The 14,653-nt window shown below is 36.2% G+C and overlaps 1 protein-coding gene across 3 annotated transcripts; it reads left to right on the forward strand.

Annotated features, from left to right (window-relative positions):
- The first annotated feature begins 655 nt into the window (after positions 1 to 655).
- On the forward strand, positions 656 to 8,302 carry LOC142504554 (uncharacterized). Of its 3 annotated transcripts, none has more exons than XM_075617401.1 (11): positions 656 to 1,374; positions 2,562 to 2,826; positions 3,028 to 3,199; positions 3,324 to 4,065; positions 4,231 to 4,657; positions 4,775 to 4,956; positions 5,490 to 5,649; positions 5,912 to 6,136; positions 6,233 to 6,583; positions 7,079 to 7,180; positions 7,726 to 8,302. In XM_075617401.1, the coding sequence occupies exons 1-11, from the start codon at positions 863 to 865 to the stop codon at positions 7,939 to 7,941; spliced, it is 3,354 nt and encodes a 1,117-aa protein (XP_075473516.1). In that variant the 5' UTR covers positions 656 to 862; the 3' UTR covers positions 7,942 to 8,302. The 3 variants fall into 3 exon arrangements, with proteins under 3 accessions (XP_075473516.1, XP_075473517.1, XP_075473518.1); XM_075617402.1 differs by having other exon boundaries at positions 3,037 to 3,199; XM_075617403.1 differs by having other exon boundaries at positions 657 to 1,374; positions 3,028 to 3,166.
- Positions 8,303 to 14,653: the final 6,351 nt, after the last annotated feature.

The following is a 14,653-nucleotide window of genomic DNA, read 5'->3' on the forward strand; positions in this document are numbered from 1 at the left end:
TAATAAATAAATTGATTTACTGGTAATATAGTATTTCTAAAATGTGTTATTCACCATTGTTTATTTTCGAAGTATATCAATGTGATCCTTCCGGAATCTCATATGTGATCAACGATGACAATAAGCCGGGTTTAAATTCGACCCCGTAAATAGGTTGAATGTGAGTCCAAACGCAATTAACCGATATAGTATCACGTGTCGGGATGAGTAACGAGTTTAATGAACCTATCTTGATATATACATAATACTAATATTATATTTAAATTTTATATTAAGCAATGAAGATCACAATTCTTAACCTTAATTTACATAACTGATGTTCTTTGTTGATTATTTATTCTTAAAATTTTATAGTTTGGATCTCATTTTGATGAATGTATTAATTTTTAGACTTTTTTATACGTATTTTACAAAATTAAAAACATGTCTAATATTTAATGGGTTTGAAAATCAAACCTAGATTGAATCCATCGAATTTTGGGTCCGAACAGATCGGAGTCTAATTTTCTCTTGACTCGACAGGTCCGAATTAGGGAAATTCGGCTCACGACAATCCCATATTAATTTAAATTTGGCGATAATGATAGACAATTCAAATACGCCCCCCATATTACCCCAAAATTTCAAATCAACCACCACATTTAAATATCTCTCCTTTCCAGCGCCATCCTTCGTCTAGATTCTAGGGTTTTCATCTGTAATCTTCCCCTTCCCGCTCCTTCCCGAACTACGGAAATTTTATACTCCTGCGGTTTATACAAGCGCCTATACTTACATGTATGCGTGTATCAGTCTTAACTGATTTCAAAATCCGACCCTTATCTTCCTTTCCAAGCTTAGTGTCTAGTTTTTGTGGAAAGGAATGACGCAGGTTCATGAATTAGAGACGATAGAAACTCCCGCTTTGAAGGAGCGTGAGAATTCCCGACTAGTCAAGGTAACGGAGACTCCGGAAGAAGATTGTGGCCAGAGTGATTTGAATTTGGACTCAACTATAGATGTTTCTGGGGAAATCTTGGATTTTCCCTTGATTAATGTCCGCCATAATGAGGTGGAGGAGGTGTATTTGTATAAGAATGAGTTGAATTTAATACCTAGAGTTGTGGGGAGGCTTCAGGGGTTGAAGACCCTGAAGTTTTTCGCGAATGAGATGAATTTGTTTCCCCGGGAGTTTAAGAACTTGGTTGAGCTGGAACGTTTGCAAGTGAAAGTTTCTATTCCCGGATTGAGTGGGTTGGAGTTGAGTAAATTGAAGAACTTGAAAGAATTGGAGCTTTCTAGAGTGCCACCTAGGCAATCAGCTTATCCAATTTTGAGTGAGATTGCCGGGCTTAAGTGCTTAACCAGGCTGTCTGTCTGTCATTTTTCGATCAGGTAATAAAGATGCTCATCACCGTTGAGAATAATGTTCGTACGCCTGTCAAAGATTGCTGTTGTATGTGAACTGTATGTTATTTTCCTGCCAGTTTCAATTTTTATGTATGTTATACGTTGCCAACTGTATTCCATATGAGTGACTAAGTTATGTTCAGTATGCCTGTAAAAGTCATTTTGATTTGAATCGAAAGTTGTGTGACAGAACTTTGTGATTAATACCTGTTAGTTCTTTGAAAAGCAATTATAAAGTCACTTACTAGACAAAGTGAGCGATTTTGCCTCCAATAGGTGCTATGAACTCTAAGGCAAGTTAATGAAAGCTATGCAGAGTACTGAAATACTTGAAAAAAATCTTAGGATTAGTTTCTGTTAGTTGAGAACTTAAGATCACCTATGCTGCATTTGAATTTTAGCTCTGTGTAACCACTGTAGGTGGCTTACAACCATGTTTAATCAATCAAACACAAATGTGGAGATTTACGCGGTACGATGACTAATGTAAATTTTATATTTTGTTGTTGGGAAAAGCATGGGAGGCTTGGACAGGGGTAGGGGTAGGTATCCAAGTGTTGTAATGTATTCAATTTTATAATATCTGATTGAGGAGTATCAATATATATTTTTCATTTTTCACAATACTTGAAGCATCAAACACGAATTGCATAATTTTCAAGGTTTTAGACATCGATAATTTGGGTGATTTACACACTGTTCCAAAAAACTCCGAGTTCTCTTCGTATTGACCCTTTTTCCCATTAATCCCTCTACTCCTCCCCTTTTTCTTCTGTGACTGTATTTTCATTTTTCAAACATTGGACCAAGAGAAGAACCACATCTTTGTTGGCCCATAATGACTGCCCAATATCAGTGCATCAACTGAATCTTAAGGTCTATGCAACATACTACAAAACTAGTTAGCATGCGACAAAACTGTTGATTGAGCTTTTGTCGGTAAATAGTTTTCAATAGGTGGAACCTTTAAACCTCGTATGGATAGATTTGCTCCATATGTAGTTGGTCGATATATGCAACGTTATCTATATAGTTTCTATTTATGTAGTTTGACGATGGTGTGTTATAAATGTTATTTCATCATTATGCATCAACAGTTATGTAAACTGTGCCATCAGTTGTGCTTATGCTGGTGATGCTTTATATTTCATGTGCATGTTATTTTCCTGCAGATACCTTCCTCCAGAAATTGGCTACCTTGAGAATTTAGAGTTCTTGGATATCTCGTTTAACAAGATGAGGAATTTACCGGATGAAATTGCTTCCTTGAACCTATTGGTATCACTTAAAGTCGCTAAAAATAAATTAAACCAGCTTCCATCAAGACTTTCATATCTGAATAGATTGGAAAACCTTGACCTATCAAGTAACCGGTTGACATCTTTGGGGTCTCTTGAACTTGAATCAATGCGTACCCTTAAAAGTCTAAATCTTCAGGTGCGTACCCATAAGGATAACGGTGGATACAAATATTTTCTTGATGTGATCTCTATCTTCCGTGGAGAAATCCTCGTCATGATCTCTTTCTTCCGTGGAAAATTCCTTTTCATTTTTCAAATGTTAAACTGCCTATCTTTTTAGCCTTTGTTCGGAATGTTTTAGAAAATTGGGTAATTTTTTTCTCAATACTCTTTGAAGCACAATCAGCTATATGATTGTCGAATACCTTCATGGATATGCTGCAATTTGGAAGGGAATAGCAAAGACCTATCCACTGATGAATCTGCTGAGATGGATGTATATGAAGGTGTCATCCAGGAGATTCATGATAGTCCTTGTAATGAAGAGGCATCTCTATCTCTCTCTGATTGTATGGGTGCTTGTGTGCTGCCCCTATGCCCGCCCTCAAACACACACACAAAAACTGTGACTGTATGTTGTTTTTTCTTTTTAATCTTGCATTGGGTTAATGCTATTGGTTCGACATGTTGCAGGCTCTTCTACTGTGCCATCAAGTCAATTAGTTGGATTATCTCCTAATAATCGATGTTTAGCTGCACGAAGGTCCAAGGGATGGAAGCGTAGGTATAATTTACGAACAAAAGCTCGACAAGAGAGATTGGATAACTGCAAGAAGTGGAAAGTTGATGCAACAATTCAAAGCTCGTCAGAGAAATGCATGATGTGCAAAGTCTCTGTTCATAGTGATGATGCCTTGTCAAAAGATTTATCTGTTGTTGCAGATGCAGAGCTTGATTGCAAAGATCTAATTATAGAAGGTGAGATGCATGTAGGTTCACCTTTTATTCCTGGGGATGATGATTTAAGTGTTACAAAAGAATCTGTAGATGGATGTTTATGTTCAGCAATTGACTCCGATGAGATGCATAAGGAGGCAGAGCCTGATGGTTCTGGATATGATGCAGTTTTGGACTCTGTTTCAGATTCTTCTAAGGTTGTGGGTGAAGGTTCCTCTTCTGAAACATCTAATAGTGGACAAAAGTCAAAAAGGCATTATGAGAAGGATATTGACAACCCAAAGCCCACTAAATCACGGAGACCAACCGATGATCCCTCTTTCTTGTCTTGCCAATATAGTGAAAGATCGTTTTGTGGGGTTGGGGACTACCTACCTGATGGATTTTACGATGCAGGGCGAGATCGGCCATTTATGCCGCTTGATGGCTATGAAAAAAAACTGCATATAAATTCTCGGGAAGTGATTCTTCTTGATAGGTAGTTATTGAGCTTAGTTTTTATTTCTTTCCTCTATAATTGTGCTTTGTTTTAAATAATATTAGCCTGTCACCTATTGGATGTTCTCATCTAATCAGATTTAAAGCAGATTTTTATTAGGTTAGTAGCTGTAAAGGTTGTAATAATCTTAAATTGCTGATCCAGGGGAAGGGATGAGGAGTTAGATTCCATATTGTTGCGTGCTCGACAATTGGTGTATCAATTTAATCAGATGAAGCATTCTATCGACGGACATAGAGGAGTAGTAATTGATAATTTGCAAATTGCTTCGTTGCTTGCTCTTTTTGTATCCGATCATTTTGGTGGAAGTGACAAATGTGTTGTTCAGACGACACGAAAAGCTGTTTCTGGTTCAAACTGCAAGAAACCTTTTATTTGTACCTGTGCAACTGGAATGAGTGAAGCCAATAATAAAACCTCCAGGCAGGGTGTGGAATCTGTAGATGATATTGTTTTCCATGATATCTGTGAAAAATCTCTTCGATTTATAAAAGAAAGACGTGATTCCACTGTAATTCCTATTGGGGATCTACAATTTGGTGTTTGTAGACATAGGGCGTTGCTGTTGAAGGTACTTTTTGGCTCTTGTATATGTCTATATATATATATATATTTAAAAATCAAATGTATGTGTCAAGTCAACAGTTTCGAAGTATTACTGAAAGGATGTCATTGTTGTCTGCTGTAGTATCTATGTGATCGGATGAAGCCTCAGATCCCTTGTGAACTTGTCAGGGGCTACTTGGATTTTTTACCGCATGCCTGGAATGTAGTTGTCATAAAAAAGGGTCAGTCACTGGTTCGCATGATAGTCGATGCATGCCATCCACATGACATCCGGAGAGAAAGTGACCCAGAGTATGCCTGCAGGTATGAAATTGAGTCTTCTACAGATTTATCACCCTAAAAGTTACATGTATATGTATATTTGTGTGGTAGTTATCGGCATGCTTACCTAATATGACATCTTTGTTTTAGATATGATTGAATATGTTCGTTGAGATTCTAGTCATGTTATTTTGTTGATTTGAATAAAGTCTTAGCGACGTGGAACTTTGTCACTAGATGAATGTTTCACCTTGAAATACTACTGGTCTCATACTTTTAGAAGATAATACTTTTTTTGAAGCCAACTCTAATTCTGAAGCCAACTTTAAATGATCTTTTAGCTTGTCACTTATTCTGAGTAGTTCAGATGTTTTTCATATGCTTTATTTTGTTTCAAATGTTTCAGTCTTCCATGACATGTTTGAACAGTTTGGTGATCCATGTCGAATTATCTATTTGTAGTATTTGGTATACATGAAGGACTATGATTTTTGTGGCATTATACTTTTTAAAGTATTCAAATTGCTCTGTTGACTTAGTATTTTAAGTTAGAATGGACATGCTTTTTGTTTTAGGTATATTCCTTTAAGCCATGTCTATAAACCTCTTGTTACTGACGAAGGTGCTAGCCCTAGTAGTTCATTTCCATCTGTATCTGAATCTGATGAAATCGGGAGACTCGCATCGACTACTTTGATGCGCTGTAATTTTGGATCCCTTGAGGCTGCAATGAAGGTATATTTTCCTATTTGTTCTAATGACGGACTACATACATTTCAGAATCTTTATCTTTTTGGTCTTTATATGTATTTATTAATCTATTACATTTTAGCGGATTGCCCTTTTTTCTAGTGACTTCTATCAGGTTTTGCACTTGACTGTAGCCGTTTGCTTGATCTGAATATCTTCAATACGCATTTGGCTGTGACCACATGACCTGATTTATAAAACAAATGTCTATTGGGCGTGTAGCATTTCTTAATTTATCATTATGCAGGTACGGACAATGGAAGTAAGTGGGGCTCCTGCTGATGAAGTCAGAAAATTTGAGTTATCTTGTTTAGGGGAAGTCAGATTGTTGCGTGTCTTGAAACATTCTTGCATAGTAGAATTTTACGGTCATCAGATATCTTCCAAGTGGTCTGCGACAGCAGAAAATTCTGGAGACCGTTCATTACAGTCTGCTATATTGATGGAGTACATAAAAGGAGGCTCCTTAAAGGTGACTGTTTTTTTAAGTCGAAGCATTTTGCACGGTCGTTCCTCAACTTCCAAGTAGTTTTTATGCCTAATCTTCTATGCCGTCTGAAATCCACAGAGCTACGTGGAAAAACTATCAAGTTCTCGTGAGAAGCATGTTGATCTAGACTTGGCATTGTCTATTGCCAGGGATGTCTCCTTTGCATTGACTGAACTTCATTCTAAGTACATAATTCACCGTGACATAAAAAGCGAGAATGTATTGATTGATCTGGAGGAAAGAAAGCATGATGGTTCGCCTATTGTGAAGATCTGTGATTTTGATAGGGCAATCCCTCTTCATTCTTACTTGCATACATGCTGCATTGCTCATGTTGGAGTACCTCCACCTAATATCTGTGTCGGCACTCCTCGGTGGATGGCTCCTGAGGTGTTTCGCTCAATGCATGAACATAACACGTATGGATTGGTGAGTTACTGTTCATGACAGGGTTTCGGTAACTGACTTGTGGTGATAATTGAATTGTTAAGTATATATAAGTTGTAATTCTTGCTTTATTGAATTTTCAGTTGGGTGTGCTGTGTAGTGTTATGAAAATATATTTGAATAGGTTGAATTGGTTTTCATAAATTATTTGCACATAGGAAATATCTATGTTGTTTGGTTAGTCTGTTTGGTAGGAGGATGCTGGAACATTCATCAGAACTTCTTTTCAGATGCACAATTGTATCACTAAAAACATAGTTGCTTACCACTATAATTTATTCCTGTGCTCTTTGGTTTCCCGCAAGTTGGAACATTAATATTGCTGTTTCTCACTGCAGTCCTTCACACCCATTGCATGTTATTTAGCCTGATCAATTGATAAGAGTACCTTGTTTTCTGAATGTCTCTTGTTATCTCCAATCAGACACTCAGGTTTTGTTGTGTCTTACAATTTTTCCCCCACTTGTACCTTGACAGGAGGTGGATATCTGGTCGTTTGGATGTCTGCTTCTGGAATTGTTAACATTACAGGTCCCGTATTCTGGATCATCAGAATCTGAAATTCATAATTTTCTGCAGGTAAATTGCTATGTTATGCCCAGTTGATGCGTATATATTTAAGGGTATGAAAATTGTGGTGATAACTGAACTTGCTTCCACCTGATTTCGTAAATTTGTCAAGTACCATTACAAAGCTACAAATTTTTTATGCTTAGTCCTAATATTTAACCTGTTCTTGAAACCTACTCGATGAATATGGAAACGTTTTAAATCTTTTCATTTAAAACTTAACTGTTCTTATAGACATCTTTATATTTGTTTTTTGAGTGAGAGAAAAGTTAAAATTGGAATGATGATTGCACGAGGGTGTAGGTAGTACGAAAGGTGAGTTATGAATTATTTTGGAAAAAGATTTAAAAAATAATTTGGTCATTCTTGGATATGTTCCATGGAAATGAAAATATTTTTGGCAGTTAAACAAATATAGTGTACATTTTTTTCCAATTCTTTTGGTTTTATATCTGTGGACGTAGGCTGTGCCTCCATTATATATCTACGAGACCGTTGCTCATTTCTTTCCAGCACCAGTTTGTCATGACTGACGAAATCGGTTTTATGTGCAGATGGGAGAGCGGCCTATATTAACCGATGAACTCGAGGAATTGGCTCATTCTGGTAAGGAACTCGAGACCAAGTCTGAAACCCTCCGGTTTCTCGTGAAACTGTACCGTCAATGCACCGAAAAGGATCCAGACGATCGTCCATCAGCTGATAACATCTATAATTTGTTACTCGATCACATAAGCTCAATTAGTTCGAGAAGCCCTGAACAAGACTAACATTATTTCCTGCTGGTATTTATATACCTGATTCAAGAATTTAGGGACATTTGAATGTTTTTATTGTTACATCAGCATTAGTATAGATCCCTATAGAGCAATGACTTGAGTTTTTTAGCCTGATCACAGAATACGGAGTACAAGAATTTCCCGTAATTTCCCGTAAAAGAGAGGATTGGATCCATGAAGCCGATAGATGATTTATTTTTCTACAAAATACGGAGTACAAGAATTCGCGACTTCATTCTTGTACAGGGTTAGGTGTCTGAATGTTTTGTACTATGCAATTCTGTGGTGATGTAATTTATTCTTGAAGTAAGAACGTTAAAATACGAACTAATTAGATTGGGGTTTCAATTCATTCTGTCGTATCTTTGGTCTCATCAGGTGCTTGAGCCAGCAACCGGACGAGCTCTGATTTATGACAAACATTTGGATTAAAGAAATTCTTCTATGGATTTGAAAATTGGTTGTTCAACATTGCAGGCTTTGTGGGTCTTTCGCAATAAATGAGTTTTAAAAATGGTTCTATTCCCCATAGGATATTTTCTTATAAAAATCCAACTTTCTACATGTTGAAACCAGTTTAAAAAGTGTTGGGAAAAAAGTAGTGCGTTGAAGACATATAAATCTCGAACATGTTAAAACGGACGTTACCTCAAATCTCTCTATTTTTCCCATTCAGCAAATTATCTTCAGTTTTAAAAAACCCTTCACACAAATAATATCTGTTTTTTGAAATAAAAGTTGAAATTAGGGGTTGACGTGGGAATTCGTACGAGAAAAACGAGACTGGTCATGATCATCAAGGTGGCCTATCGCTCTCTTTAGCTGTCGAAATCATAGTTGGCACATTTTTAACATGGAAATGGAGACAAAATTAAACTTCAAGAATTCATGAGGTCTACATATCCTACATTTCTACGTATCATAACCGTATGTATACGGTGGAACATAAATTAAGAAGCTTGGTAGGTATGCATAATATCGATGCCCTTACCTTCACCCGACACATAGAAGACCGCGGATGTTGTGTTTGGATGAATGAATTTGAAAATAAATAGATTTTGATTATATTTTTATTGTTAACAATGAAATAATATATGTAATCTTAAATTTATAACATACTTATTTACACATTAGTTACATAAAGTATAATGAATTTCAAATGCCTTCATTTTAATATGAAATCTTATATAAACGTGGAAGAAGTGAATTTGAAATTTATGTTCTTGCTTTGCCTAAAACTACATAAATACATTTGAATAAATCAATCTATGGGCAACCTAAAAGTGTTTTAGGCTTAATTCTAACTGCCAAAATTATCAAGAAATTGTTTTTATTTGCAAATAATCAATGTCAAAGATAAATCTATATCAAAGAGCTATTTGCCAGGCCATCCGAAAAGGTAGACTGATACAATTTTTAAATTTTTTTTAAAAAAACTTGAATCGTTATTGCTAATGTTATATTTTGTTAAAATGACCAGCCATATGATCCACTAACATCAAAGTCAAGATAAAGTGTTTGATTATTTGATGGGTTTTATAAATTTTAGTTGTAGAAATATTGAATTTGTTAGAGTAGATGCTCTGTAAGCCAACTGTTGGCTAGGTAATTTATTGACTCAATTGTAATAAACAATCTTTATTTTAATATAATTTATTATTTTAATCTAAATTCGTTCCTAGTCGATTCAGCCACCTAAAACATGGATAAATGTCACTTGAGCTCGAGACTAGCATCTGTGATGCTGTGTACCGTGTTTTTTGGTAAGGGCATAGAGATGTTCAAACACGCAAATGGGTAGTCATTTGATAATTATACCGAACAACCCTCCATCGGACTTTCCAAGTGGTTATCATGCATCGAGAGGATAAGTTCGTGGTTATGATTGTACACTATTAGTCCTTACGACTCGGGACAACACTGAGGCTTTATATGCTAGGGCTGTTCTTTGACTCGTTTACCGGCTCCAGGTAAGTCATCAGGTGGCGAGATTGAGTACAGTTGCGACACATGTAGGAGCCAGTGCATTGTAGTCGAGAATTCACCGCTCACGGTGTGGATATCCTATGTGATTTGATGAAATAATAGTGCATGGAATCTCTGGCCAGAGTATGAGACGTACGTTGGAGAAGGAGTTCTCTAATAGTACATGTGATGCCACTATTTATATGTGTCACATAGTTATCGAATTCTTATGCAACCCTCGATGAACCAATGTTTGCAGATTCGATCAGAATATATGAGATGAAGGGACCGTACTGTACGTTAATCATAACCAACTGGTTCTTGCAGGCACTATCAGTGATACCTTGGGAATCATGAGGCGATGCTACTAGACGCTCTTACCATGATTCGATGGGTTTAAACAGAAATATGATTTCTGTCATTCTCATGATCAATTGTTGATACATAGAATGAGGCAAATTAGGGTAAGCCCGAATAAATGATTATGTCTTGAATCACAAAGAGTTGTGAACCCACGGCTAGCTCTATCCCTGAACCATTGAGGGTCACACAAGCACTGGATCATTTGTTCCCGTTAAGAGAATAAATTCAAGAAGTTGAATTTATATTATGGTATGGTAAATTCAAGAAGTTGAATTTATAATAATTAAAATTTGAGAAAATAAATTCAAGGAGTTGAATTTATGAGATAGTAAATTCAAGAAATTGAATTTATGAATTTATAAAATTTGGAGAGAATAAATTCAAGGAATTGAATTTATAAAATTTGCGGATTTAATTTATTAAGCTCAAAAGTTGAGTTTATTAAACATTAAATTAAATATAGTAGGAAGTGTGTTTAATTGGTTTGTAGGAGCACTAATCCAACATACTAAATAATTAAAATTATTAATGGACTTTGATTAATTAATTAAGTGAGACTAGCTCAATTAATTAATCAAGCCCATTAATGCTAATTATGAATATTAGGTCATGACTTGTTTATAAAAGGGAGTAAGCAAGCCATAACCATAGTCTCCACTTGACAACAAATTTTCGAAAATTCCTCTCCTCTCTCTCTCAAATATTTCGGCCATCCTCTCTTGGAAAAGTGGTTGGGCCGCCTCTCGATTTTTAATCTCCAACGTTGAAACTTCTTCCAAATATTCTAGTGCTATTTGGAAGAGGAACAAATCTTCTAGTCGTGGACCTGATTCGAATATTGAAGGAAGGAGTTCTTGAAGAAAGATCGTAGGAAATACATCAAGACCTATCTCCGCTAATCTCGAAATAGTTGGAGCCTTGTGAATCATTCACCAAAGGTAAAATTTTTAACCATCCTATGTATGTTTAATTATTAAAATCATACGAGTGTTCAAACAATTATTTTGATTGTCAAAATAAAATAAAAAATTTAAAACTTCCGCTGCGTTTTGGGCACGAGAAAACCGAGATCCAATAGTGGTATCAGAGCCAAGTGTTTTTTCTAAATCGTACGGTTTTTTATATTGAATAATTTTTATCTAACCTGAAACGTCTACTTATTCGTTTACTTAAAAAGTACTAGAATTTTTTTTTTTAAATCTCACATAGCATCGGCCGAACCATAAAATATTTTTGACATCATTTTAAAATAAATCAACCAACTCACATTTGAAAAGTATAGCCCATACTATAACCTCTCAAAAACCACTCGCAAATAAAACATCGTAAAAATATCTTTAACATTACTTAAAATCATAAATCATAACTAGTGCGGAAAACTAGCGTCGGTTCTCGGGTTATGTGCACCTTCAATCCAGTCAGATCAACCATCAAGACCTCCATTGTCATATTCATAATCAATATAACCTGCATCAATCACACCTAGTGAGTCTAAAGACTCAACACGTCATATTCTTGATAACGAGTAATACGTAATACAGTTAACATATAACAGTGAAAAATACTTGTACTTAAAATATCATTTTCATGAAGATGCATAAACATAAATATTTTCGTAAACATTTTCATGATGCATAAAAACAGTTTCATAAAAACGTTTTCATATAAACATACACATATCCCATAAACATATTCATATTCATATCCATATTCGTGTCCATATTCATATTCATATTCATGTTCATGTTCGTGTTTGTTGAATTCAGATCGTGATTGCGACTCGTATTCTTAAACGTATTGGACGATGGATCCATCTAAAGAAACCACAGTACTGGGCGGCGGGAACACCAGCAACACTCTCACCGGTCAACTGGACCTTGGCCAACGTATTAACATATTCGTATTCGTATCACGTATTCGTATCCGTATCCAAGGAAACACGATCGTCGGGCTCCCACTGGGACCATAACTCTCACGATATTTCCAACATATTCAGTAGTCACAATCCCTTCACATCCTTCAACATGTCGTATTTCCATCACTTATAAAATATGCATATAATATCATTTTTATTTTGAAACCAAGCATGCAACATATCTTTTAAATGACCAATTTAACCCTTAATAATCCATGGACATTTAAAAATCATATTTCAACATATAAAAATTCATAAACATGTTACATAATCATATTAACATATAAAACAGCAAATAGGGCACTGCCATGACGTTTACTAATTTCTAGGTGTAAAAAGAGCGTTTTACCCCTGGACGTATAATTTCTAGTTTTTTAATATTTTCTTGAATTCATTGACTCTAACATGTCACAAATAATTATTTAAGCCTATAGGAATTTTCTTATATTTTTATTTAGCTTAATTCGATGACTTTTAAATTAATCTTTAAATATAACGTATTAATGCGTTTTAATCCTGAATTAAACCAAACCTTAATATAAAATTCCCAAATTAAAAACTTAGACTTATAATAATTATTTAAGCTTAACCCTAATTTTTCATAATTTTATAAGGCTTAAAACTATGCGTTTCAATTAACTCGTTAATTAGCGTTTCGTGCGACGATTAAATCCCGAATAAATCCAAAACTCATTATTTTGATCCCAAATTTTTACCATAACCTTTTTATGATTTATTCTACCCTTCCAAGTCATGAGCCACCCCCGTGGACCCATGGAATCAATTTTAGTTCTTTAATTTTCGTTTTTGACCCTTCGACGAACACACCGAGCCATCTCCCAATTTACTCGAGCCGCGCCCGAGCCACCTTGAACCAAAACCTAGCAAATCCATCTAGGGACCCTCCTGACCAAGCCCAAGCCCCTGAACAGCCACTTAAACCCTCGAAAATCCTGCTGTCATTGAACCCGATTGCATGTGGGTGTGTGTGTGTCTCTCCTTGTGTGTCTTGGACTCCTAACCCAACTAGGACTCTCCCAGCAAAGACACCACCGAGCCCACCTGTCCCTAACCTTCCCTGGACCACGTCCAGACCATCCCAAATCCTGGAACCCAGCAGCGAAGCTTCTGAATCCAGTGGCAGCAACCATCGCGCTCCCTAGCTAGCTTGCTGCCGTAACTCACGTTTTTGTTGCTAGGGCCCCAACCACCGAGCCACCCCTTGAACCAGCCTCTCAAGCACTCTCCTAGGACCCTAACCACTTGACCTAACCAAGCCCAGAGCCCCCAGGCCGAGCCCTCTCTTCCCTGCACAAGCTGCCAACCTGCGCCACCTTGCTGTAACTCACGGGTGGGAGTCCTTCTTGGATAGGACTCCTCCCAGCCCACTTATCTCGAGTCCTAGCATGGCTAGGACTCTTCCCCTGACTCACACATGACCCTAGCCCAGCCTGGTCCAGCCCCTGCCAAGCCAAGCCAAGCCACAAACTCCCCATCAACCGAGCCCCTTGATTAACATGACAGAAAGTTTGTTCCATCTTGGTTCATGAACGTGTGCAGCATATCTCTAGTGTTCTAGGACTCCTTAAACTTGTGTAAAACCATCCTTTACCAATCCCTAATCATGGCAGCCCCTTAGGTACATGTAATTCATGGTTTTTGGATCAAAATACATGTTTTTAAAATCATATAAGGTGCATGTACGAAAATCTTCAAAGGTGCAACTTATTTTCATGCAATTTCAAACAAAAATAAATAATATGGTGTGATGATGAGTAAAAGGAGAATATGGCGTGCCTTTGCGTAATTTACGCACGAATAAACGTTGACGATTGCGAAGAAACGGCGACGAGAAAACGACGGCTTGAAACCCTTGCAAACTTTCAATTTTTTTCTTCAAAATTGTGGTGTGTGTGTCGTGTATATGGCTGATGGGGAGTGTTTTGAGTTGGTTGGAGTGTGTGGCCGTGAGTATGGTATAGGTTGGGGAGGGTTCCATATATTTATACACTAATTAACTCACCAATTAAGGCTTAGGCCTAATAAGAAAAGTTTAGGCCCATTAAGCTCCTTAGTGTTTAATTAAAATATTAAAAATAATTTTTGTTTTATAAAGTTTGTGAATTTATTAGCCGGGCTGCCAAAACATCTATATTTTTGTTGAAAAACCATCACCGATAAAATTTACGTCCCGGCGTATAAAATCACCTCAAAACCCCTTATTTTCAAAAATACTAAAAAGGCATCATCCATATTTTAAATAATTAAAATCAATTATTTAATAAAAACATTTTCTATTTTTCAGCCATCGGTCTCCGTTCCTCGATCGCAACTCGAATAACCTTTTAAAAATAAATTTTAATGCAACCATGTAGAAAAATATATTTTAAATATGCAAATATGCACAACATAATTAATTTAATGCAATTAAAACAATTAATTAAAATACAAGAGAATTTA

Source organism: Primulina tabacum, chromosome 9 (genome assembly GCF_025594145.1).
Source record: "Primulina tabacum isolate GXHZ01 chromosome 9, ASM2559414v2, whole genome shotgun sequence".
Classification (NCBI taxonomy): Eukaryota; Viridiplantae; Streptophyta; class Magnoliopsida; order Lamiales; family Gesneriaceae; genus Primulina; species Primulina tabacum.

What these genes read in the sequence shown, in the direction of transcription:
- LOC142504554 (XM_075617401.1), top strand. Translation starts at nt 863, where the DNA reads ATGACGCAGGTTCATGAATTAGAGACGATAGAAACTCCCGCTTTGAAG. An exon ending in CCCTTGAGGCTGCAATGAAG is followed by an intron (nt 5,650 to 5,911) that starts GTATATTTTCCT and finishes ATCATTATGCAG; the next exon opens with GTACGGACAATGGAAGTAAG. An exon ending in AACATAACACGTATGGATTG is followed by an intron (nt 6,584 to 7,078) that starts GTGAGTTACTGT and finishes GTACCTTGACAG; the next exon opens with GAGGTGGATATCTGGTCGTT.